The sequence below is a fragment of the Prionailurus viverrinus genome, chromosome A1 (genome assembly GCF_022837055.1).
Source record: "Prionailurus viverrinus isolate Anna chromosome A1, UM_Priviv_1.0, whole genome shotgun sequence".
Classification (NCBI taxonomy): domain Eukaryota; kingdom Metazoa; phylum Chordata; class Mammalia; order Carnivora; family Felidae; genus Prionailurus; species Prionailurus viverrinus.
The window spans coordinates 84,641,919-84,669,703 of record NC_062561.1 but is presented as its reverse complement, the minus strand read 5'-3'; the positions used below and the strand labels follow the sequence as shown (position 1 = coordinate 84,669,703).

The 27,785-nt window shown below is 41.3% G+C and overlaps 1 protein-coding gene across 1 annotated transcript; it reads left to right on the top strand.

Annotated features, from left to right (window-relative positions):
* The first annotated feature begins 18,698 nt into the window (after window positions 1–18,698).
* Window positions 18,699–27,316, top strand: LYPD8 (LY6/PLAUR domain containing 8). The gene is made up of 5 exons (XM_047873592.1): window positions 18,699–18,753; window positions 19,124–19,243; window positions 21,070–21,237; window positions 23,010–23,147; window positions 26,678–27,316. Exons 1-5 carry the CDS (start codon window positions 18,699–18,701, stop codon window positions 26,965–26,967), a joined length of 771 nt encoding a protein of 256 aa, XP_047729548.1. The 3' UTR covers window positions 26,968–27,316.
* Window positions 27,317–27,785: the final 469 nt, after the last annotated feature.

Below are 27,785 nucleotides of genomic sequence, written 5' to 3'. Positions count from 1 at the left end.
TTTCTGTTTTGATTACCTGTCCATTGTTGTAAGTGGGGTGTTAAAGTCCCCTATTATTATTGCATTATTATAAATGAGGTCATTTATGTTTGTAATTAATTGGTTTATATATTGGAGTTATACCAAGTTGGGGACATAAATATTTATAATTGTTAGATCTTCTTGATGGATATACCCCTTAATTATGATTTAGTGCCCTTCTTCATCTCTTGTTATAGTCTTTGGTTTAAAAAATCTAGTTTGTCTGATATAAATATGGCTACTCTAGCTTTCTTTTGACATTCAGTAGCATGATAAATTGCTCTCCAAGCCCTCACTTTCAATTTACAGGTGTCTTTAGGTCTAAAATGAGTCTCTTGTAGGCAGCATATAGATGCGTTTTTTTTTTCCATTATGATACTTATGTCTTTCTATTGGAGCATTTAGTCCATTTACATTCAGAGTTATTATTGATAGATACAAATTTAGTGCCATTTTATTAACAGTTAAGTCATTTTTTCTGTAGATTTTCTCTGTTCCCATCTGTCTTGGTCACGTTTGGTATTTTTCTCCCACTCAAATACTCCCCATGAATATTTCTTGCAGGGCTAGTTTAGTGGTCACGAACTCCTTTAATTTTTGGTTGTCTGGGAAATTCTTTATCTCCCCTTCTATTCTGAGTGACAACCTTGCTAGATAAAGTATGCTTGGTTGCATATTTTCCCCATTCAACATGTTGAATATATCATACCCCTCCCTTTTGATCTGCCAAGTTTCTGTGTCAAGGCCTCCTGCTAGCTTTATTTATCTTCCCTTGTAAATGAAGAATTCCTTTACCCTTGCTGCTTTTGGGAATTTTCCTTATTGCTGTATTTTGCAAATTTTACTATGATATGCCTTCTTATTCACCTGTTGTTGTTGTTGTTGTTGTTGATTTTGATGGTATTTCTCTGTGTTTCCTGGATTTGGTTGTCTGTTTCCTTTCCCAGATTAGGGACATTTTCGCTCTCATTTGCTCAAATAAATCTGCCACTTTTTTTCTCTCTTCTTCTGGGACTCCTATGATACAGATGCTATTACATTTTTATGGAATTGCTGAGTTCCCTAAGTCTACATTATGATCCAATATTTTTCTTTCCCTCTGCTTTTCAGTTTCATTATTTTACATAGGTTTATCTTCTATATCATTTTTTCATTCTTCTGCTTCTTTCATTCTTGTGGTCATTATACCAGTCGGTTTTGCATTTTGGTTATAACTTTTTTTTTTTTTTGGAAAGGAGATCCCACATGGCAGGGAAGGAGGGAGACCTGAAGTTCCCTTGTCCCTCAAACACAGTTGTGTTGATTCCAAAGGACTTTGAATTGCAAGAATCCTGGCTGCAGAATGACAGAGACATCTCCAGGGATCCATGGGGACAACCTGGTGGGCCATAGTGCATGATTGAAAACTGGAAGAGATAAAATGGGTGGTGTAGGCAAGGAGGGGAGGGATCCCCTTCTGCAAAGAGACAAAAGGAAGAGAAAGAGAGGCTTGAAAAGCATAAGACTGTATCTGGACAAGAGAAAAACCACAGAATGAGATAGAGAAAGATCCAATCACTAACTGTGGGGCTTTCTCTGGACTGGGGCTGGTTGCCCTGTTCGTGCACCTGGGGAGGAGAGGAGCCAACCCCAAGCTCAGTAACTAGTTAAAGGTTCAGCCCACAGTGGGAGGAAACAATACCCTCCCTGGTGTGCTGTGGGAAGAAAGCATATAACCATTCAAAGGACAAAGACTGCCTGCACCCACCAGCCAGAGGTCATATATCAGTGGCATGGAGCAGCACTTCCCCAGAACTGGGGAGCACATAATGTGATCCTTTAAGACATCAGGGTTTAGGGGCACCAGGGTGGCTCAGCTGGTTAAATGTCTGACTTCAGTTCAGATCATGATCTTGCAGTTCATGGGTTTGAGCACCACATCAGGCTCTGTGCTGACAGCTCAGAGGCTGGAGCCTGCTTTGGAATTCTGTGTCTCCCCCTCTCCCTCCCCCTCCCTGCTCACGCTCTGTCTCTCTCAAAAAATAAATAAATGTTAAAAAAAAGATATAAGGGTTTAAATCCCAGCTGAGAGCCAGAGAGGTGTGGGAGTTGGCCAAAGAGGAAAACCACACCCTTGGCACTATTAAGACACCTGTTGGTGGTTCGGAGCAGCACTTCCCTGGAACCAGGGCACATGTGAAGGACCTTTTAAGACATCAGGTTTGAATCCAAGCCAAGGGCAAGGGAGGTTTGGGAGTTGGTGGAGTGGGACAAACCTCCTCATTCGCACCTGTGGCACAATGAGGACAGCCTAAACAGAGTGGTTTGGGACACCTGGTCCATGGAGGAGAGACTGGGGTGTCACCATATTTCTTCACATTGCCAGCAAGGAGGAATGTCATGCCAGGACAGTGGGCCCACCATGGAGGTAGAACCCACCTACATTAAACCACACCCTTCCACACCTGGTACCTGCTTATCTACTGGAGTGGGATTGATGCTGAGGAACTAGACAGTCCTTTTTCCAGACCAGCACTGAACTGGTTCCAAGGCAGCCAGCAGTTTTACATTTTCTGATTTAATTCTTGCACAGTTCTTTCTATATCTATAGCTATATATATATATATATATATATATATATATATATCATCTATCTATCTGTGTGTGTGTGTGTGTGTGTGTGTGTAGATAGACGCAGATATTTATATCTGTGTCTATGCATTTTTTTCTTCCTTTTCTCCTTATTTCTTCCTTTCTCTAGTCTGGTTATTATGGTTGTTTGTTTGTTTAAGCAGACATATTTAATCTATTCTCTTTATACCTGTTCTACATCTCCTTCTTTATTTTTCTATCTCTCTCTCTCTGGATTAAGCTGTATAGTTTCTCTGTCTGGTGAAGTTTCTTTTCTTTTCTTTTTCCCTACCCTTGTCATATTTCTCTGTTTGTATGGGACAAAGCCCCTTCCATTAACACCACCCCCATCCTGTGGTTGAGTTGTAGCTGGTGTTTTTTGTTTTTTGTTTTTGTTTTTAAATTTTTATTATTTGTTTGTTTTGGCTTTATTTGCTTGTTTTCCTTTCCAGAGCTGCTTCAATGAACAAATCAAAACACACCTGATGGAGGGTCCAAAACATCAGTAAGAGTAGGGAGATAAAGCAAACAAAGTCACAACAAAAAAGAGCAAGTAACATTCTCCAAAAACACCTCTTGAATGGCCAGATCCTGGACAGTGTATGACCCCTCTTTAATATAGTAGTGCTCACAGGTGCAGGGCACATAAAAAGCTTTTAAAACACACAAGAGAAAGAAAACTAGCCAGAATGATGAAATGGAAGAATTCTCTTCAAAAGAAATTCCAGGAAGAAATGATAGCTAAAGAATTGATCAAAACAGATATAAACAATATAACTAAATAAGAATTCAGTATAATAGTCATAAGATTAATAGCTGGGTTTGAAAAGGAATAGAAGACAGTAGAGAATCTATAGCTGCAGAGATCAAGGAACTAAAAAATAGTCATGATGAATTAAAAATGCTGTAAATGAGGGGCAAAATAAACTAGCTGCCATCACAGTGAGTATTGAAGAGGCAGGGGGGGATTAAGCAAAATAGAAGATAAAATTATGAAAAAAGAGAAAGGTGAGAAAAAGAGAAAAAAATTCTGGACCATGAGATGAGAATTAGAGAACTATGTGATTCAATGAAATGTAATAATATCCATATCATAGGAGTTCTGGAAGTAGAAAGAGAGAGAAAAGGATGGAAAGTATACTTGAACAAATCATAACTAAGAACTTCCCCAATCTGGGGAAGAAAACAGACATCAAAATGCAGGAGGTACAGAGAATGCTCTTCATACATAAAAAGAATCGATCTTTTGCATGACATATCATAGTGAACCTGGCAAAATACAGATAAAGAGAATTCTGAGAGCAGCTAGGGACAAATGGGCCTTAACTTACAAGGTTATACACATAAGGGGAGTAGTAGACCCATGGTAGTCCAGAAGGGAGTGGCAGAAAATATTCAATGTTGCAAATAGGAAAAATATTCAGCCAAGGTTCCTTTATCTAGCATGGCTGTCACTCAGAATAGAAGGATAGATAAAGGTTTTCCAAGACAAACAAAAACTGAAGGAATTCATCACCAATAAACCAGCCTTACAAGAAATCCTGAGGATGGAACATTGCAAGGACCACAAAGGACCAGAGACATCATTACAAGCATGAAACCTACAGATAACACAATGACTCTAAACCCATATCTTTCAATAATAACACTGAATCTAAATGGACTAAATGCTCCAGTCAAAAGATATAGGGTATCTGAATGGATAAAAAAAAAATAAGACCCATCTATTTGATATCTACAAGAGATCCATTTTAGACCCAAGAACACCTTCAGATTGAAAGTGAGAGGGTGGGGAATCATCTATCATGCTACTGGAAGTCAAAAGAAAGCTGGAGTAGCCATACTTATATCATACAAACTATATTTGAAACTAAAGGTTGTAACAAGAGATGAAGAAGGGCGTTATATCATAATTATGGGGTCTATTCATCAAGAAGAGCTAGCAATTATAAATGTCTATGCACCAAATTCAGAAGCACCCAAATATATAAAACGATAAATCACAAACATAAGCAATCTTATTTGTAAGAAGGTGGTAATTGCAGGGGACTTTAATACTCCACTTACAACAATGGGCATATAACATAGATAGAAAATCAATAAAGAAACAATGGCCCTGAATGACACACTGGACCAGATGGACTTGACAGATGTATTCAGAGCTTTTCATTCTAAAGCAGCAGAATACACATTCTTCTCGAGTGCACATGGAACATTCTCCAAGATAAATCACATACTGGGTCATAAAACAGCCCTCAATAAATTTGAAAGAATTGAGATCATGCATATTTTCAGATCACAATGCTATTAAACTTGAAATCAAACACAGGAAAAGGTTTACAAAACCTCCAAATGCATGGAGGTTACAGAACATTCTACTAAAGAATGGATTGGTCAACCAGGCAATTAAGGAAGAATTAAAACATATATGGAAACAAATTAAAATGAAAACATGACAGTACAAATGCTTTGGGATGCAGCAAAGGCAGTCCTAAGAGGAAAATACGTTGCAATCCAGGCCTATCTCAAGAAACAAGAAAAATCCCAAACACAAACTCTAACAGCACATCTAAGGGAACTAGAAGCAGAACAGCAAAGAAACCCCAAGGCCAGCAGAAGAAGAGAAATAATAAAGATCAGAGCAGAAATAAACAATATAGAATCAAAGAATAAACAAAAACAGGAGAACAGATCGATGAAAGCAAGAGATGTGGGTTTTTTTTGAAAAAAATAAACAAAATTGATAACCCCCTAGCCAGACTTCTCAAACAGAAAATAGAGAGGATCAAACGAAATAAAATCCCGAATGAAAATGGACTTTTTGCAAATAATTCCTCAGAAATATAAACAAATATCAGAAAATACGATGAAAAATTATATGCCAACAAACTGGACAACCTGGAAGAAATGGACAAATTTCTAGACACCCACACACTACCAAAACTCAAAGGGGAAGAAATAGAAAATTTAAACAGACCAATAACAAGAAAGATATGGAACCTGTTATCCAAACTCGCCCAATGAATAAGAGTCCTGGACCAGACGGCTTCCCTGGGGAATTCTACCAGACATTTAAAGCAGAGTTAATAATATCCTTTTCAAGCTGTTCCAAAAAATAGAAACAGAAGGAAAGCTTCCAGACTCATTCTACGAAGCCAGCATTATCTTGATTCCCAAACCAGACAGAGACCCCACGAAAAAGGAGAATTAGAGGCCAATATCCCTGACGAAAATGGATGCAAAAATTCTCAACAAGATACTAGCAAAGAAAATTCAACAGCATATAAAAATAATTATTCACCATGATCAAGTGGGATTCATCCTGAGCTGCAGAGCTGGTTCAATATTCACAAATCAATCAATGTGACACATCACATTAATAAAAGAAAAGATAAGAACCAAATGATCCTGTCAATAGATGCAGAAAAAAGCATTTAACAAAATACAACATCCTTTCTTCATAACCCCCCCCCCACAGAAAGTCAGAATAGAAGGAACATACCTAAACATAATAAAAGCCATAGATGAAAAGCGCACTGCTAATATCATCCTCAATGCGGAAAAACTGAGAGCTTTCCCCGTGAGATCAGAAACATGACAGGGGTGTCCATTCTCACCATTGTTGTTTCACAGAGTTTTGGAAGTCGCAGCATCAGCAGACAACAAAGTGAAATAAAAGACATCAAAATTGGCAAAGAAGAAGTCAAACTTTCACTTTTTTCAGATGACATGATACTCTACATTGAAAAAGCAAAATACTCTACCAAAAAGCTGCTAGAACTCACACATATATTCACCAAAGTTGCAGGATACAAAATCAAGGTACAGAATTTAGTTCCATTTCTATACACCAATAATGAAGTAACAGAAAGAAAAATCAAGAAATTGATCCCATTTACAATCACACCAAGAACTATAAAATACCTAGGAATGAACTTAACCAAAGATGTAAAAGATCTGTATGCTGAAAACTTTAGAAAACTTATAAAGGAAATTGAGAAAGACATAAAGAAATGGAAAAAAACATTCCAGGCTCATGAATTGGAAGAGTAAATATTTTAAAATGTCAATAGTACCCAAAGCAATCTACACATTCAATGCAATCCCAATCAAAATTGCACCAGTATCCTTCTCAAAGTTAGAACAAACAGTCCTAAAATTTGTATGGAACCATAAAAGACCCCAAAAAGCCAAAGTAATATTGAAAGAGAAGACCCAAAGCGGAAGGCATCACAATCCCAGACTTTGGCCTCTACTACAAAGCTGTAATCATCAAGACAGCATGGTATTGGCACAAAAACAGACACATAGACCAATGGAATAGAATAGAGACTCCAGAATTGGACCCACAAAAGTATGGCAAACTAATCTTTAATAAAGCAGGAAAGAGTATCCAATGGAAAAAAGACAGTCTCTTTAACAATGGTGTTGGGAGAACTGGACAGCAACATGCAGAAGAATGAAACTAAACCACTTTCTTACACCATAATAAAAAATAAACTCAAAATGGATGAAGGACCTAAATGTGAGACAGGAAACCATCAAAACCCTAGAGGGGAAAGCAAACAACCTTTTTTTACCTCAGCTGCAGCAATTTCTTGCTTGACACATCTCCAAAGGCAAGGGAATTAAAAGCAAAAATGAACTATTAGGACCTCATGAAGATAAAAAGCTTCTGCACTGCGAAGGAAGCAATCAAGAAAACCAAAAAGCAACAGACATAATGGGAAAATATATTTGCAAATGACATATTGGATAAAAGATTAGTATCCAAAATCCATAAAGAATTTACCAAACTCAACGTCCAAAAAAAAACAAATAATCCAGTGGCGAAATGGGCAGAAGACATGACTAGACACTTTTCCAAAGAAGGCATCCAGATGGCCAACAGACATATGAAACCATGCTCAGTGTCACTCATCATCAGGGAAATACAAATCAAAACCACACTGAGATACCACCTCACACTGGTCAGAGTGGCTAAAATCAACAACTCAGTAAACAACGGATGCTGGCCAGAATTTGGAGAAATGGGAACCCTCTTACACTGTTGGTGGGAATGCAAATTGGTGTAGCTGCTCCTGAAAACAGTGTGGAGGTTCCTCAAAAAATTAAAAATAGAATTCCACTATGAAATAGAATTCCACACCCAAAGAATATAGGAGTGCTGATGCATAGAGACACATGTACCCCAATGTTTATAGCTGCACTTTCAACAATAGCCAAATTATGGAAAGAGCCTAAATATCCATCAAATGATGAATGGGTAAAGAAAATGTGGTTTATATATGCAATGGAATACTACTTGGCAATGAGAAAGAATGCAATCTGGACATTTGCAGCAGCGTGTGTGGAAGTAGAAGGTATTATGCTAAGTGAAATAAGTCAGTCAGTGAAATACACATATCATATGTTTTTACTCATATGTGGAACTTGAAAAACTTAACAGAAGACCATGGGGGAGAGAAGGGGGAAAATAGTTACAAACTGAGAGGGAGGGAGGCAAACCATAAGAGACTCTTGAATACAGAGAACACACAGAGGATTGATGGGTGTGGGGGAGAGTGGAACATATGTGATGGGTATTGTGGAGGGCACCTGTTGGGATGAGCACCAAAGCCAAGAGCACACTATACACATTGTATGTTAGCCAATTTGACAATAGATTATATTAAAATAAAAAATAAAATAAAATAAAATAAAATAAAATAAAATTAATTAATTAAATTAGATTAAATTAAATTAAATTAAATTAAATTAAATTTTGGCCTGACTAGTTTTTACGTCTTTTATCTCTGCCATAAGGAACTCCCTGAAGTCTTCTATATATCCTTATGGTTGTTGTTTATATTTTTTTGTATTTTTTAAGTTTATTTATTTATTTTGAGAGAGAAAGAGCATGCGTGGGGAAGGGGCAGAGAGAGAGGGAGAGAGAATACCAATCAGACTCCACATTGTCAATGCAAAGCCTGTAGTGGAGTTCAAACTCAAACTGTGAGATCATGACCTGGGCTGAAGTCTGATGTTTAACCAACTGAACCACCTAAGTACACCTATGATTGTTGTTAAATTCTGGCTCAGGCATATTACTTATATCTGTTTTTATTTGATCCCTGGCCATGCCCTCCGCTTGTCCTTTCTTTTGGGATGTATTCCTTCCTCTTGGCATTTGTCTAGGTTTCTGTCTTCTTCTCTGTGTTAGGAAATCCCATTTTGTTTCCTGCTCCTGAGAGTAATGACTTTGTTAAGAAGAGTCTTATACTGTCCAGGACCTGGCATTTCAGGAAATGTTTCTGGTGTATGCTGGTGTATGCTGTGTGCACTCTGTGCTGTGTTTTGGTTGCTCTTTTCCTCAGTTAGGCCTCTGTAGGTTTTTTCCTTGTCTCCTGTGGATAGTGTGTGGTGAGTTTTAACTATGTATGCTCTTATTTGCTTGTTGAAAGAGTTCTAATCCTATTTTGACTAGAGCTGAAACTTTGTAACACTTTATGGTCAGTAGATTTGGTGTGTGTGTGTGTTGGGGGGGGTTGCTGGTCTTCTTGTGGAGGGGACCATTGCTCTTTTTCTCAGACACACTTGCTTTAGCACCTGCAGAATGCAGGGGGTGGGATATGGTGTAGGCAGCTCAGGCCTCCACTATTAGTGCTGTGTTGCTCACTGATGTCAGTTCATGCTGATGGACAGAGGAGAAAAATGGTAACAGCTCTCTTCCTTGTTCCTGGAGAGGGGAGTTGGTGCATGCTGCTGTTTGGGAAGCCCTTATAGAAGAGTGAATTGTCTTCCCTAATGTCCCAGATGCCTGGCTTCACTCTATGTACAGGCAATCTGCCCACATGGAAGCATAGTACAACTGTGTTTTATCTCAGGCATGCTGACTGTGTTTCAAACTCCAAATTTAGGGACCTGGCCCAGACCCCATGCTGATCCTCTGGTGAAGGTGTTGCTCTGCTGGGGCTAGTGTGTATTTGTCCCAGAAGAGCAGTCACACCATCTAGCAGGATCTTGGTGTATAATATGCAGCAAAAACCCGGTGTCCAGGTTAGCTGCCCCCAGCAGGTGTCTCTGCCCCTATGCTAAGGGACTGGGCAGTACAATAACACATAACAGCTCTTTTGCCGCCTTAGAGGCAGTGCCACCTCTCCCAGATGTGTTCCAATAAGGGGGTAACTTGTCTTCTAGTGTGTCCCAAGGTATCCTCAAATTGCCTTTTCTGCTCCCAGGCCTTTACCCTCCTTTTCCACAGGAGCACCAATGCACCCTCTAGGTTCCACCCAGCCATGGCAGACTTGAAATGTCAGTCTTTGAGCTTTACTGGCTGTAAAGCCTCATGCTAATCAGCCCTTCTAGTTTTCCTAAACAATGATTTTGGGAAAGTGTTTTTCCCGTGCAATCCTCTGTGCACTTCTCTCTGTCTCTCTGTCTCTCTCTGTCTCTCTCTCCTCTGTCCATGATCAGGAGTCCTTCCCCTCCATAGCAGCCACAACCCTTTTCTCCCCAAATCACATCTCTACACCTACTAACCTTCCACAATGTAGCCTCTTCTCTCCCTCTTGTTGTAGAGTCTTGTCTCTCAGTCCTAAGATTGATTTCTTGTGTGTTCAGAATGATTTAATATTTATCTAGCTATGTTCAAGTGATAAGGCAAGCATAGGGTCCTCCTCCTACTCTACCATCTTAACTTTTCCCATCTTCTTAATCTTAATGACTGCATTTGAATTCAGAGAAAAGACTTGAACTCTGGGGTCTGAAGCCCCAGAATGGTTAGCTCTGTTAGAATAATACACTTGAAACTAGACTGAATTCTTCACTTATAGTACTTTCCTGGGGTACAAAAAGGGGGATGACATGGGACAAAGTCGCACAGCCCATGAGAACCAAAAATAGAAACCAGCTTTATTTCCATACACTATTATTGTCACCAACATCAATATAGACTTTTCATAGTTTCATCCTTTAATAGCTCATTTAATATGTCTTAAATGGTATCATATTCCTAAATAAACATTCCATTTGAATGAGTCACAAGGACATGGAAATCCTGTCCTTATACCCATGAGTTAATAGACACAGCCTTGGAAGCAAGCTACAGGAGATAGTCTCATGACTTGTCTGTTTTCAGCTGCCTTTGTACTTTTTTTTCCCTTCCTTTAGTCCTGACAGTCTTTCCTAACTCTTCTCCATTCTAAATGCTGTTTTTAGAACATGTTGGCTGAACAGAAGAATGAGTTTCATGTCCTAGACTCTCAAACAAACATCTGGAACTTCCATAGGGTTTCTAGATTTTATTTTTAAAAGAAAGTATAGTAAAAGAAAAACATACACACTACAAAGCAGCACTATCATTTGTCATCACTATCACCATCAGAGTGATTGGAAACTATTTATCACACTTTAATGAAATTGGCCAGTTTTGCCTATTGGTGGAGGAGCATTCTGTGACAGATTGGTGGGAAGCAGCAGACAGCTACATCTAGAAAGATCCTGAGTCAACTCACTTTTGTCCTGGGCCTCACAGAGGAGGAAGAAGGAGGGAAGGAAGGTCCTGAATTATCCTTTTTTCTTCTGTGTCTATCTCTCCTCACCTCTCCCTAATTTCCATCCCTCTTTCTCTTTTAATGAAGGCTCCACTCTTCTACTTTCTCTCCCCACTTCCCATTCTCCAGAGAAATTCAACTCCACTGAATACCAAGAGACATGAACTACCTCATGCTTTGTTTCTTTCAGGAGTCTCCCCAGTACCATCACTTTGGGCTCTGAACAGCTGCTAATGGAGGCCATTTTCTGTCCAGGGTTTCTGGTTCTGAAGAGTGGAAGGATGAGAAGGGAGGTAGGTAAACAGATCCAGTTCAGACTCCTCAATAGTGGAAGTACCTGCAGTTTACCTCACTCATTACTCAGAGGGCAAAAGTGGGTGTTAATATTCTTCCCAAGACAATGTAATTCAGTCTTATATAAAGAAAGCCCATCTTCCTGTCAACATGACTTTGACTCTATTCCACATGGATGCAATAACCTTGGCATGATGTTTAAGGGATGTTTGTTAGTCTGGCTCACCTACCTCATTTGTTAGAAATGATGTAGCCAGTGGAGAATTATTTCTCTTTATGTTTTGTAGATGAGGGCGGGAGGTCACCATCCATTTTCTTCTCGGTAGTTATTACTAATTTTACCATCTTATAGATAAGGAAGTTGTGATTCATGGATAAAAGTTAACATAATAGCTAGTAAATTACAAAACTAACTTTGAACACCCATATCCTGACAACAAGTCTAGTGCTCTTTGCACCTAATCTAAGCTTCTTGTAAGAACCAACATAAAATATTGAAGTGAGCTCAGGAGGGGGTGAATACTAACCTTGTGATTCTTCCATAAACTGGTGTTCCTCTGCTCAGTCCCTTAAGCAAGGCATGTCTTTCACCAAAGAGCCTTTTTTTGATCATGCTTTTTGTCCTCTTCTGGGAGCCATCTGACCTCCTTGCCTTTGCATGGTTTTCTCACTTATCAGAGATGTCTCCCTGACTTAACCCAATTCTTTCCTATCTCAGCTACCATTTTGTTTCCATCTCAAGTCTTCGATTTGCAATTATCTTTATATGTCTGTTTACTTGTATTAAAAAAATGTTTTCTTGTTTGTTTGTAGTTGTTATCAGCTTAAATCTTAGGGAGGGCAAGGGCTTTGTATTCCCACTATCCAGAGGTTGGCATAAAGGCACTAACATATATTTTCTTGAATAAATGAGGAATTTAGGTCTTAATTGTCAGAAAAAGGATTTGGGGAAAGGGGCATCCATTTTAATTTAGTGCTTTTTGTGTGTCAGCCACTATGTGAGTCAGTATCTGTGTGAAATAGACATTTTTCTCCTTTTGTTTTGATGGAGATGCTGAGAATTTTAAACAAGTTTACAGACCTGATAAGTGGTGTAGCCAGGTGTCAAGCCAGGCCTGTCTGTTGGGTTTTGTTTTCCTCATCAGTCCAGTGGAGGTCCACAAGAGTAGATCATGCAAACAAACTGATTTTATATAATGTTGGATGCAACAATTCTTTCAAAAGGCCTTGCATTTAGAGCCAGGAGTCTATTGGGAAATGGTCATGTTGAAAATTTCCTGAGATAATTATTTATTTAGTACTAGACAGGTTGCCTGCCACAAAGGAAGACCAGGTAAACTTTGAGTGACTAAATTAATGATAATAGCCACATTTTCTTGGGCTAGATTTATAATAGTGTATGCATTGTGCAAAAAGTATCATGGCTTTCCTCTTAATCTTTGTAACACATTGGGTATTGTGGATGTCCCTTTCTTTCAGGTGAAGAAACCAAGACTCAGAGAATGAGTCTTAAACGAACTGTTTAAGCTCAATCAATTGGTAAGTGACAGAGGAGCACTCTGAGGTCAGGCTTCATCTTAGCCCCTGCTCTGTGTGGCTTTGTGTATTCTCCCGGGCTATGATGTCACTGGTGTAAGCTCATAAAGTGACAGCAGTGGGAAGCATCATTTTTGGAGCCCTTTCAACATGATAAGTACATACAGAATGTCAGTGATTTCCTTTAAGCCTCAGAACAGCTCTTAAGAAGTAGGTGGTATTGCTGTCTCCATTTGACAGATGGGGAACCCAAGACTCAGGGATTGTTATCTTGCACAGGGCATGGACTATTGGGGAGGCCTATCTCTTAGAGCATTCCCATTTTCCCTGAGTGGTTTCTGCAGATCAGGAATACTTGGAAGAGTAATTTAATGATTTTAGCTCATTTTCACGTTTTCAAGCTGGAGGAACAAGCCAGGCAATGAAAGTTCCCTGAAGCAAACAGATGGAGAGCAGGTGGAACATGTGTGAAGGACATTTAGCTGAGTTTTTGGCTTAGATCCCTATTGGAGTTTCTGTTCTGGATGTCCTGCCCTGACCCTGCCTACCTCTGCAAATTTATTCTAAAATGGAGTGCACTTCTCTGAGAACTCATCGTCAAGCTTTGTTGATAGTTTAGGAAACCCATTTTCCACATGCCTTTCAGGTTCACACCCCAGAGAAGCTCTCCAATATCTGGGTGAGTTTTAGCTTACCCCTGCTGAATGGTCATGAGGACAGCCAGCTTTGTTCTCTTCTAAGGTGATAATAGAACCAGGGTGCCTGAGGCATGCCCAGTGTCCTTAGTTTAGGAGCAAAAGTTAGATTGTGTGTTGAGGTCTTTCTTCTCTTGGGTCCCTGGACTTCTTGGCTAGTCAGAAGGAGTGTCTGCTTTAGGGCGTGCGTTTTTACAATGTTTCGTGACTGATTCCAGCTTTTTAGTTCTGATAGTTCCATGCTGACTATGGAATAGAACGGGAGGAGGGAAGGTGGGTCAATGTTCCCAACCCTGGGGCCGAGGCTGGCCCTACATGAGCTGTGTTGGAGTGGAAAGAATATTGGCCCAGGTGTCTGAAGGCCTAACAAAGAGGCCTCTTTGGGGCTCAGCATCCTTATCTGTCAAGGGGGGTTATGATACCCATCTATATACTGTCTAGACCTTGGGTAGGGCAAATCCAGGACTGCTGTGAATGGCTGTGTACAGCTGAGCTCCAGGGCTGCAACCAAATCACTCAAGATCACCCCCCACCTCCCATGTCATTGTTGTTATATGACATTAGAAACAACACAATGGGATGGGGTGAGGAATGAAGAAGGAAATAAATAATGAACAAGCATTTCTTTGAGGTTTGATGTTCCCATTTTATAGTTGGGGAACTCAGGCCCAGTGAGACAGATTAATAAGTAACTTATGTGGCAAGAAAGGCAAAGACTGCATTCAGATCCAGACCTTCCTAGTTGCCTTTGGCCCATTTTCCTGGGGATCTGGTGCCTTCTGAGAAGGATTAATGTAGATTAGCCTGATTCTCCTGTCAGTTTTCAGTGTGTTAACAGAGTGGTCCCTGGGGCTGTTATTGTGCCTTTCAAATCCCCCATCTTAGGCTGGGGAAAGTCCAATGCATAGGCCTTTTCTTTCACCACATCCCATTGGCTACTCCTGCTACCACCTCTCCTAATGGGGTGTCCCAGGTGGCTGGAGTGAAGACATAACAAATTCTGTTAGGGAGGGACTTACCTTTGTTTAGGAAAATGCTGTTATAGCCATCCTGAGGGTAGGAGAGAGCAAGAGAAAACAAAGGATGGTCAGAGGCTCTGCTTACAAAAATGACCCAAATTTCACCTTCTTCATGAGACCAATGCAGACCTCCTTATTTAAAATTGAATCCTGTGTTCCCCAGCATGCTTGGTCCTTCACCTTTGCTTTTGCTTTTCTCTGTCTTTTCGTCAGAGCAGGCACCACATTCTAATCTACTCTGTAATTTGCTTGTTTATCACTTTATTTATGTTTTCTGTTTCACATTCATGACTACACTCAAGGAGGGCAGTCTCTGTCTCTTTGCTCAGATACCTCCCAAATGCTTGGAGCAGACCTGATGCATAGTGCAAAAAAAAAAAAAAATGTTTGTTGAATGAAAACATGAGCTTGGGAAAAGGAGGGAAAGCTGAGTGACAGAGTAGGTCAAATGGATAAGTAGTATTTTCAGGATGCCTGGGTGCTCAGTCAGTTAAGCATCTGACTCTTGATTTTGGTTCAGGTCATGTTTTCATGGTTTGTGAGATGGAGCCCCCCATCTCAAGTTGGAGCCCTGGGTCAGGGCTTGGGATCCTCTGTCTCTCTCTCTTTCTGCTCCTCCCTGGCTCACGCTCTCTCTTTCTCTCAAGATAAATAAATACATACATACATACATACTTTTTTTTAAAAAACAAAGAGATATTTTCAAGAACGGGGAACTCCAAGTTTAACTGAAGGCTGGGGATGTTGGTGTGATGTGGTGTGTGTGTGTGTGTGTGTGTGTGTGTGTGTGTGTGTATGTATGGATATTTGTGTGTGTGTGTCTGTGGTTTATGATGTGTGTGAATATATGTCTGAGGTTGTGTGTATGTCAGTGTGTGCATGAATGTGCATGCATATGTGTCTTGAGGTGGCAGGGACAGCAGAAAGAAGAAAAAAGCAGGTAACTCCAGTTTATTCTCAATGCCAGGAGCATCGATGGCACAATGTGAGGCTGCTGGGAGGTGCTGACCCAGGTTCTTATCAATAGTGGCTTCCCTGATGGTGAGGCTGGATGAATTCGAGTGTTGGTGTTGGCAGCAGAAATGCTTGTGGGCCCCTCACACAGGCATGTAGGACATGCTGCAAGCAAGGGCTTCGTGACCCCTCTACCCTGTGAGGTTGCACAGTGGGTTTGCCCTCATCTTGGCTAAAGGACTCTGAGACTTATTGAGGCCCCATGGGGCCTGACTCCCCTTTCCTAAGCTGCATGGACTCTATGTGGCCTGATTCTGAGTTCTGACTTTGCCTGAGCTGTGTGATCTTGGGCAAGTCTCTTATGTTTCTCTCCTGTGCCTTCATTTCCTTATCTGTAAATCAAGGTGACTGCTTTATCGAGCTGGTATAATGTGAGGCTTGTGACTTATTAACAGATACTTTAATCCATTCTGTGGGCCACAGCCAACATAAGACCATGCCTGAGACACATCTTACTTCTTGCATGCTTTGCCAAAGGCAGGCCTTAACCAAAGTTGCACTCAAATTCTGGAGGCCTCAGATAGTTGACCAATTGCACAGCTGCCAAAGGATTAAGCTCCCTGTGGCCCTGTGGCTGGGCAGAGTCCAGCCTGACCCAGAAGCCCCTCCCTGCAGGCAGCTGTGGTTTCTGATTGTGTAGTCACCTGCTATATAAGGCCCTTCACACACCTGCTCTAATCCTCTGCTGGGATCCACCTTCTGTGGGCAGTCTCCAGGACAGACTCTGAAGGTGAGGGGCTGAAGCCAAGCTGTGGGGGTGGGGGGAGGGTGTCCCACCTTGAGAGGAGCTGAAACCAAGGGAAGGGCATTGTGGGGGTGGTTGTAGTCCAGGGCATTCTCATAGCTCTGGCTTCTTTAGCAACACTCAGGAAAGGGAAGCCTGGTGAGGAGAGATGTGTGCATTGTGGGGTTTGCTCATGGTATGTGCTTTGTCCTTTTCATACCTGCTCTGAACTCTGCTTGCCTATGTATAAAATGAAAGCAATTGTGGTAGAACCCTCTCAGGCTATTGAAAATGTCCAATTATAGAATGAGTGGAAGGAAGTACTTTGCAAAGGGTTTTTTTAGATGCTGCGTGTTCACATTTTCCATATGAGGCTCCCTTTCCCAACCTCCACCTCACTGGCTTCAGAGGTGGCAAGCAGGGCCCAAGTTCTCACCACTCCAGACTCTGACTCTCTGCCATGTGTCCCTGGACTGGATCCTGATCTCTCTGGGCCTCCTTTATTTCCCTACGAAAATGAGTCTAATAATCATGTTTATGCCACAAGGAGAAGCAATTTATGTACCAGGCATGGCTGCTATGGCCTCTTTACACTCATCTCTTTACCTCCCTTTCCATCCTCTTCCACACTCACAGGGCTTGAGAAGACCCTTCCCAGGAGGCTCACTCCCATGAGCCTCTCTCCCTACTGGGGTTCCTGAAGCCTGGAGGGGTCATCGGGCATGGGCACATGCAGGGTGCAATGAAGAGAACATCTGCCACAAGCTTCAAATTAGACATACTTAATTTTTCTCCTTGTTTTTTTTTTATATTTTGTGGCCATTAGATAATATATGGGCCCATCTGTCTCCCCTGATTGAACTAGTTTCTCTTCATTTTCACCAACCCCTAATAAGTCAACTAAGAGATCATAGTTGAAGTGGTGTGTGTGGTGTGTACATGTATGTAGTGTGGAAAGGTGAGAGGTGAGAGGTGGGCTGCAGCTCCCAGGTGAAGGTCAGTTCTCCCTATCATGGTGAAACTCAGCTTTGGAGCTTAAAGGATGCAGAATGAAGTCCCAATTTTGGCCTAACAAGCTGGGTGAATTTGGGCAGCATTCATTATCTCTGTCTATAAGTTTGCCACCTGCTGAGCAGAGCAATAAGCAACACTGTGAGCTGGGACTTTCTGTGATGAAAGAAATGTTCCAAAGTTGTGCTGGCCAATAAGTGGTCACTAGCCAGGTGACTGAGAAACAGAATGTTGTTTTTTTTCAACATTTCAATGAATCTAAATTCAAATAGCCACATGCAGCTTGTGGCTACTGTTTGTAGGGTAAATGAGCTAACAATCAGGAAGGACTCCGTGCAGAGCCAGATACTTCCCCTCCTTGCTCCTTTGATACATGGGCAAGATGAAATTCTGGGAGCTCTGATTCAGGATCCTAATGAATACAGAGAAACTGTAGCTATCAGATGTTTGGTGGATACAGAAAGACTGGTGTGCTGGAGCCTCTGGTTCAGTCCTGTAGGCTGATTGTGTTCAGGCCTGGGGCTCTGGTACTCACATGAGTTTGAGGCAGTGTGGGTGGTGGTTAGGGGCCTTAGCTAACCCCAGCTCTATCACCTCCCAAGAATGTGACCTTGACTTTGAGTGATTTATTTAATCTCTCTGAGACTTGATTTTCCCTACGAAATGAGGGCGATGTTAATAATAGTACCTGTCTGCTAGGGTGGAGGCATTACATGAATTAAAGAACACAGAATGCTTAGAATAAAGTTCTCAATAGGTGTCTGCCCACTGGGGTGGTGATGACAACGGTAAGCCCCTCAATTATGTGTATGAGGCCAGATATTAGCTAGAGGATTACATTATGCTCTGGGACAGGAAAGCCCAGCTTTCTTCTTGGATCCCATTCCCAGTGGGGATGGCAATCTTCTGCTTGCCCATCTTGTACCTGAAGTGGCTCCGTAGGAAATGCACAGGCTGCGTTTTGTATCCGTGTGTAGATGTTTCTGCAGGCATCCAGAATTGGGGAAATCCCAGACTGATGCACATAAAAGGACAGCATAGAAACTGCATCACAAATCTGTGCTCACAGCTAAGAATGCTGACTCTTTCTTTCACAAGGATGGGCTGTGTGCTGGGCTTATCAAAGTATTATTACAATTAGGGGATGCTCCAAGACCCCAGACTGCCTTATTTGTGTCTCTTCAGGCTTAGAGCTGTACAGCCACAGTCCTTGTCCTTGTGAGACACCAGATCCAGCACCATGAAAGGCATCCTCCTTACCTGTATCATCGCGGCACTTGTGGTAACAGCTGTAGGTGAGGGAAAACAATGACACCCCTCTTTTCACACCTCATCAAGGTCTTCTGTTCTTGGTGCTCTGGGGTTCTCTCATGTGGCCTCTCATGTCAAAGTCTGGTCAGTGGATAATGGGAGACCTCTCTGTGCACACTGGTGTCAGTGGAGCTGGAGCTCTGTGCTGTGGTTATTCCCAGTGGGAAATGGTGGACAGTGGAGAGAAACTAATGGGGGTGGCTATATCTCACAGCCTCAAGTTTGGGGGATGCCAGAGGGAAGGGATACCTCCCAGCTATTCCTTTAGCTTGAGATGGATGTGGTGTTTTGTCCATAGTACACTCTATAAGTGTCTCCTGAATGTTGACAATGTTGGACATCTTGTCTCCCCAGAATCCCTGAGTTGTGTGCAGTGTAATTCATTGACAAACTCCTGTGTCAACAGCAGCATCACTGGGTGTCCCTCAAGTGCCAATGTCAGCTGTACCAGTTTCTTGGCCAACTCTTCTCTAGGTGAGTCTGGGATGCTATAACCCCCATTTCTGGGATTTGCATGGGGCAGGAGCTGGAGAGGGTGGCCAGGGAAGAAAGGAAGGCTGAGGAAAGGCCCAGCTGTGCAAAGAGAGAGATGGGCTCATGAATATGCCTTCCAGAAGAAGCAAAATTCAGAAGTCAGTTGAAAATGCAGGAGCAAACAGACAAGCCCTTGTGGCTTTTTGGAATGGTTTTCCTTGACTGAAATCTCATTCTGTACCTGAATTAGTGGATGTGAGAAGCAGGGGAACCTCTTAGTAAACTGCAAAGCAGGAACTTTGCTCTGGGTGCTTGCATTCTTCCATTTTTCCTCCCCAATTTTCTCTGTTTCAGTGCTCATTCCTGTTCCAGATCCAACATATTTTCACTCATACTCCCTCCCAGGGTGTTTTCCTGGCATGATTGTTACCTCTCTCTCAGAGCACTTAGATTTATTTTTAACTTTTTATTATGGGCATTTTCAAATATGCACAAAAGCAAGAAGAAGAATATAATGCATTGCCATGTAACCACTATCCTGTGTCAATAATTATCAACATTTTGCCTTTTTTTGTAATAATATTTTATTTATTTTTTGAAATTTCTTTTTTCTTCTGTTTTAAAATTTACTTTTTTTTTTTTTTTTGAGAAAAAGAGAGACAGAGAGAAAGTGGGGGAGGGGCAGAAAGAGATGGGGGCAGGGACAGAATCCCAAGCAAACTCTGAGCTGCCAGAGCAGAGTCTGATGTGGGGCTTGAACTAATGAACCATAAGATCATGACCTAAGCCACAATTGGATGCTTAACCAACTGGGTCACCCAGGTGCCCATGCAATGGTATTTTAAAGCAAACTTAGATATCATGTAATTTCACCTAAAAATACTTCACTATTCATCTCTGATAAGGACTTTTTTTTTCTCTTTATGTAACTACCATACCTTTATATGCCTAAGAAAATTAGCTGGAATTCTTTAATTTTCTGTAGTAGCCAGGACATCTTAAAAATGTCTCAATTGTTTCAGATGTTGTGTTATAGTTAATGTATTAGAATTTATATATAAACAAAATCCTCACACTGTATTTTGCTGTCAGATCTAATATGTCCAATTTGTTTTATAACAGGAATCAATCATCATTTTGTTGTTGTTGTTCAATCCCACTGATTTGTTGGAGAAACTGGACCATTTGTCCTATATTTGTCTCATATTCTGGCTTTGGTTAATTGCTTCTTTGTGGTGTCATTTCTTTCTTCCCCTATTTCTGGTATTTTCCTATAAATTGGATCCATGCTGCTCAGTAGAACTTTCTTCAATAATGGAAAAGTTTACATCAATGCTGTCTTATATAGTAGCCTCATGTAGTTATTGGCCACTTGAAATGTGGTTATATGACTGAAGAGCTGAATTTTAAATAGCCACATATAGCTACTAACTACCATATCAGATAGCTCTGATCTAAAAGCTTGACTGTATTCAGGTTTAACATCAGATTGCACTTAGGACCATCAGATCTGCTTGGCTATTTTTCAAGATGCTAAGACTGATAAGTGCACTTTGGAATATTGGCCCGAACTACCATTTTCAAGCTCCTCATCAGTCTTTGTCCTGAAGTTTAGCCTGCACCTCTGCTAGTCTCCTGGAAAAGGAAGGAACTACCTCATGGGGAAAATTTTTTCTTTTTGCAGGAAACTCTCCCAAGTGTCTCTGAAATCACATTGAACTGAGGATATGTTTCTACTGTTTCCTGAAGCAGTCACTATTCAGGGTCTCTGCCCTCTCTGAAGCTTCAGCACCCAGGGATGATATTCTGTGTTTGTCTTTGTGCAGCGGCAGCCATTGCATTATATCAGGATAAGGCCTGCTCTGCAGAGAACTGCAGGGAAGGAAGAGACATGGTTGAAGCTTTCACTGTCCACGTGTCTGGTGAAGAACGTTTTCACTTTACAAGCCAGTGTTGCCAAGGGAAGGAGTGTAATGACACCAGTGATGCTCTAGGTGGGTGCTGGCAATGTGCCATCCTCCCTCTGTCTACCTGGCCCTGTCCCTTCCTTTGCCACCTGTGGTTCTCACTCTCTGGGGGACATCTCAGGTCCAAGAGCTTCAGTACATATCTAAGTAATATAAATAGCTGACTTACAACAATTACAACAATTACAGGAAAATGGGAAAACCACCACTACTCTTATGCTTTCCTCTTTTCCAAGTACAGACAGAAGTCACAGCACTCCAAGTTGGATGGAATTAGATGCTTATTAGTAGTTCTAAAATGTGGTTTCAGGCCCTATTTTAAGACTGTAGGTATTAAAAATTATGGCGAACTCCAGAGAACTTTGATTTATGTGATCCATATGATCAGTATTTACTGTATTAGAAATTTTAAAAATTAAAAAAATGTCCAAAAGAAATTTTAAAAATCTTTATTGAGCTTCCTAAAAAATAATAAACCCACATGTGAACATTAATAACATTTTTAAATAGAAAAAAGCTATCTTCCAAAACAAAACATAATGTTTAGTAAGAAAAGTGGCATTGTTACATATTTTCTCAAACATCTTTGGTTTCTGGCTTAATAGAAGACAACTGGATTCTCAGATTTGCTTGTGCATTTATTTAATCTGTTGCAATCTCTCATGTCATGTAACCTTTCAAAAACTCCACTGTACATTCATGAAAGAAATAGAGTGAAAGAGGCAACGAACATCTTAGTATTATCATGAAAATGTTTTTGACCTTGTGGACTCCCTGAAAGATTCTTGGGTGATTCCCAGTAGTTCTTGGACCATAGTTTGACAACTGTTGGTCCATACAAAGCTCTCTCTCTTTTTAGTGTTTATTTATTTTTGAGAGAGAAAGAGCAGGAGAGGAACAGATGGAGAGGGAGAGAGAATCTCGAGCAGGCTCCTTGCTGTCAGTGCAGAGCCCGATGTGGGGCTTGAACTCATGAACTATGAGATCCTGACCTGAACTGAAATCAAGAGTAGGATACTTAACTGACTGAGCCACCCAGATGCCCCTCCTACCAAAGCTCTCTTTTCAAGGAGAAGAAAACATAGCCACAAAGGCAAGGTTAATTGGTCATAGTTCTAGCATAGGTCATTAATAGCAGAACTGGGTCTCAGTATAATTTTGGTAAGTAATGGCATGTGTTCATTTATTCAGAGAAATATTTATTTATTTAAAGTTTTATTTATTTTGGGGGGAGAGGAACAGAGAGAGAGAGGCAGAGAGAGAGATATATATATATTTAGAGAGAGCGAGGGAGACAGAGCACGAGTTGGGGAGGGGCAGAGAGAGAGACACACACACAGAATCTGAAGCAGCCTCCAGACTCTGAGCTGTCAGCACAGTGCCCAACACAGGACTCAAACTCACTGTGAGATCATGACCTGAACCGAAATTGGATGTTTGACTGAGCCACCCAGGTACCCTTATTCAGAGAAAGATTTAGTAACATCTATACACTTATTGGCGTGTTCAGGATAGTTGGCTAATGTTGACATCAGTTGGTTTTCTTCTCAGCCCAACACAACCACTGACCATAGTTTTTAAAGACTGAATGGTTTGTAAGGGCAAGTGTGTGGGGTTGTGTGCTATAACTGTTTTGGGAGGATATGTAACTATTTGGCTGGGATGATTAGTGTCTTCATGCAATTGCCCATTCTCAAGTTCTCTCTGGCCAGCATATTTGCTTGCTTGTCTCCTTCAGTACAAGGCAGTGCCATGTTCTGTGTTTTAACACTGTTCTAAATTACTCTTATTCTTCCCAGCTCCTCTACAGGAAGATGTGTCCAACAACACAGAGTGTCTTGCATGTTATGGATCTAATGAAACTTCCTGTAGTGTGAAATCCAGGAAATGTTATAAAGAAGAACGGTGTGTTAGTCTAGTTGCAGAATTTAAGACTGGTACGTCTTGGGGTTTTAATTTCCTTTTATGAGACTTGAGTTGAAAACATATCAAGTGTTGGGTAATAAGTTCTAGGTTAACAAAAGAAGGCTGGGGGAGGTTAGTAGGATAAAAAGACAAGGTCAGAATGTCTTTGAGATAGTGAGGCTGTTAATGTAGCCTTGAGCTGGTTGCTATTTCTGCCACCTTAGTCCAGAACCATTCCTTCTGGGCTGTCCACCTCTTGAACCTTGTTCTACTGTGGCTTATAATCAAGCCAGGCCTGTTTAAGTGGATCATGTCATTCCTGGCATTTATTTCTTTACTAGGTTGGGTTGTTCTGTGGGGGTGTGTGTTTGCTTTTATTTCCTTTTAATACTTAACACTTTTCTCTCTACTTGTCACTGAGAAGTGTCGGCTTATGACAACATGGATCACCTGACTGAAAGAGTTAGATTGGGTTTAAGAGCCAACAATTTGCTTTTTTTCTATAGAATTAATTTGATATTAACCATTATGAAATACAAGTTAACTATTTATTTATTTATTTATTTATTTAGAGAGGAAGAGAGAGAGTAAGAGAGGGTCAGAGAGAGAGGGAGAGAGAGAATTCCAAGAAGGTTCTCTGCTGTCAGCACAAAGCCTGATGTGGGGCTTGAATTCACAAACCATGAGATCATGACCTGAGCTGAAACCAAGAGTCTGACTCTAAACTGATTGAGCCACCCAGGAGCCCCACAAGTTAACCATTATAAAATACAAAGCTAATACTATACCCAAGTATTTAAGGAATAATACATTTATTAGTTAGGTTATGTTTATTACTGTTAAAAAGCAACCTCTAAATCCTCTGGCTCAATGTAACAGATGTTTATTTTTTGCTCATATGGCAGTTGATTGCAGAGTTTTGGGGCCTGTGTTTCTTCCATCTCGAGGCTCTGGTTCCCACCTACCCAGGACTTGGCAGCTGCCTGCTATATTCTTTGAATCTCACCAATAGGTGGGGGAAAGAGAAGGAGTGGAGGAAGGCAGGAAAGTCTTTTTTTTTTTTTTAATGTTTATGTTTGAGAGAGAGAGAGAGAGAGAGAGAGGCAGAGAGAGGGAGACAGGGGATCCAAAGTGGGCCCCCCACTGACAGCAGAGAGCCCATGGGGGGCTCAAACTCATGAACCTACTGAGCCACCCAGGCACCCAAGCAGGCAGGTTTTTATAGGCAAGGTCTGGAGGTGCATGAGTCACTTTCTCACATTCTATTGGCCAGAACCCAAACTGCATTGGAGGGTGGAAATGCATTCTAATGGTGTCTAGTGGTGGCCCAGCAGGAAAGGAAGAGACATGAAGCTAAAATTAGAACAGCCAGTGAGTCTCCGTCACAATACGGCTCAGAATAAAAATAGTTTCAGAACACCAACACTCAAGTACAATTTAATTTCAACTTTTGTTAATGGCAATTATAGTATTGGAAATCCATGTTTACATGTAATTGCAGATTTTTCAGTTGGGTCAAACATCACACGTATCTTGAAACTATTTTTTACTTTTTTAAAGATTTTTTAGAAGAGTTTTAGGTTTACAGAAAAATTGAGAAAAAGGTAAAGAGATTTCCACATACCCCATATGTGTTCCCACACATACATAGACTCCCCCTGCTATCAACATTCCACACCAAAATCGAACATTTGTTGTAATCTATGAACCTACATTGACACATCATTATTACCCAGAGTCCAAGGTTTACATTAGGATTCACTGTTTGTGTTGCATATTCCATAGGTTTTGACAAATGTATAATGACATGTATCTACCATTATAGCATCACACACAGTAGTTTCACTGCCCTAAAAATCCTCTATTAATCTCTTACCCCTGGAAACCTCAGATCTTTGTACTCTCCCCATAATTTTGCTTTTATCAGAATATCATATATTTGGAATCATATAGTATGTAGCCTTTTCACATTGACTTCTCTCATTTAGTGATATAAGGATTTTCAAAAAAAATTTAAAAATCCCTAGGATTGGGGCGCCTGGGTGGCGCAATCGGTTAAGCGTCCGACTTCAGCCAGGTCACGATCTTGCGGTCCGTGAGTTCGAGCCCCGCGTCAGGCTCTGGGCTGATGGCTCGGAGCCTGGAGCCTGTTTCCAATTCTGTGTGTCTCTCTCTCTCTGCCCCTCCCCCATTCATGCTCTGTCTCTCTCTGTCCCAAAAATAAAAAAATAAAATTAAAAAAAAAAAAAAAAAAAAAAAATCCCTAGGATTTAAACACAGTTCTGATGTTTAATTCTAAACTATGTCTAAAGATAACAACAACATCAGAAAGAATTTCTCTTTCCACTCAGCTTGTTCCCAGGTATCTTTTGGTGCCGAGGATAGATTTTTTTTTTTAATCCATAGTATTTGACTTAATCTGAAGGCCAGACAGATCAAAGTGGCTATACATGTAGGGGTGTTTTTTGTTTGTTTATTTTTGCCCACTTCCCCCCCCCCCCCCCCCCAATACTGTAGACATGTGCCAAGCAACACATTTTTGTAGCTCACTCTAATTCAATCTCCAGCACTGCTATTTTCTATAGAAAAGCAAGTCATTGTTTTCTTCAAAGGGATTTGGAGAGTTTTCCTTCCTTCTCAAAGCAAGTTTGTAGCCCTTCTTCAGATAAGTAGCTAGTCCCTTCCAGGTTTTTCCTCCCCTGTGAACTGTTCCCCAGAGCTGTTTAAGTTGTAGCCATTAGAGCAATACTGGCCCATACTATGAGCTCAATAATGGTAGTTGCAATCACAACAACATCTTCTTTGCAAATTCCCTTGGCCTTTTCCTAGGACTTGCACCTTTAACAGGGTTAAATACAATATAATTCAGATTTAGAATTAAGATCACCTCTAGTTTTCTTAGAGAAAATTCAGGCAGAGAGAACTCAGGTCTAAAGAAAAGTGGGGATGGAAAGCAGAACCTGGAGAAGGGGAGTCTGGGAGAAGACCTTCCTGGACTGACAGCAGAGGGGATGAGCCCATCCCTGGATTTTGTCACCTGTCAGCTCTTCAAGTAAACACTGGAGATTTGAGTCCCAGGCTCATTTCTGTGAGCTCAGGCTTGCATCCACCTTCTGGAGCTTCAGTTTCTTCTGGAGTTAGGTGGGGGTCTGTGTTCTGACCTATGTGGCCCCTCTGCTATTACCATTTGGTGTTATTTTGTTTTTTTAATGTTCATTTATTTTGAAAGAGAGAGAGAGAGAGAGAGAGAGCAGAGGCAGAGAGAAGGAGAGGAAGAGAGAAAGGGAGAAAGAGGATCTGAAGCAGGCTCTGTGCTGTTGGTGGAGAGCCTGATGCAGGACTGGAACTCACAAACTATGAGACCATGACCTTACCCAACATCGAGAGTCAGACACTTAACTGGCTGAGCCACCCAGGCGCCCCTCCATTTGGTGTTCTTGATCCTAGGTCCTTCCTCTAAGCTCTTGTTTTAGATTTAAAACAGGTTTCAGGTTGCTGAGAGGCCTGTGGAAAAAGCACAAAAAGGGAGGTGAAGTCCTTACTGTCTCCATTGCATTCACAGAGTCTAAGATGCTTGTGCTGAAAGGCTGTTCCAACATCAGTAACTCTACCTGTCAGTTCCTATCTTCTGAGAACCGGACAATTGGAGGAGTCATCTTCCGAAAGTTTGAGTGTGTAGACAGTGCCAACACCTCCTCAACCGCCATTCCCAATGCAACCTTGACCACTCCTCCTGTTGGCAGCTCCTCAATACCCATCTCCAATGAGCCCACCACCCCAGATATGGGGTCCAAAGTCTCTTTCACCCCTGCAGCCTTTGCCAGCCTCCTTCTGCTGAGGCTGCTACTCTGAGATTCAACTGCCGCCCTCAAATGCCTCACCCTTCCCCTGTTAACTGCTCAGTAAATAGCAGTCACAGCCTTCCATGCAAAGCCCTGTGACAGCCACATTTTTCTCCATTATTAAAGCACTGGTTCACTGGCTGGCCAAATCTGTCCTGATGTGCTCTGGGATGGGCTTCCTTTCAGCTGCCCAGTTTCTTGCATTTGAAACCTGTGCACCTTAGTGTGTGGGCTCCCAGGACCTCCCTAATCTGCTCATCTTGCTTCTGAGAAACAGACCCTTTCACCTTATTGGCATTTTCTGCCTAAAGCCCTGCACTTCTGGGGACTGACATGCCACCATCCCCACCTGCACACAGTCATGCCTGTAATGCCTTGTGTTAACTCTAGGACTGATATCTGGCTCTTCAGTTATGGTCCTTGATCTGGTCACAGGCCCACAGTGACATTGTCCACAGGGCCCAAAGAGGGGTGCAGAGGAGATGCTGAAGCATGGCAGACTCCCCTGCCTAACCTCACAGGCAAAGACATAATGCTGTTGGTGCTCCAGGTGACCAGATGTTTCATAGCCTTCACAGAATGGAATGTAGCTACGGAGCCCCAGTCCCTCTTCTCAAGAACCTACAATGAAAGACAGAATTTTTGACTCCATATCAGATACCCAAGGAACAAGAAAGGTATTCAATCCAATAGACACAGAAGTCCAAGTTTAATAAATAAGGTGGGCCTTGAAACGGACTTGGAAGAATGAAGTTTTCTGTAATAAAAAATTTTTGAAGGTATATAAACCAATGTGGGTCTTGATTGTCCAGGCTTGATGACAATGTA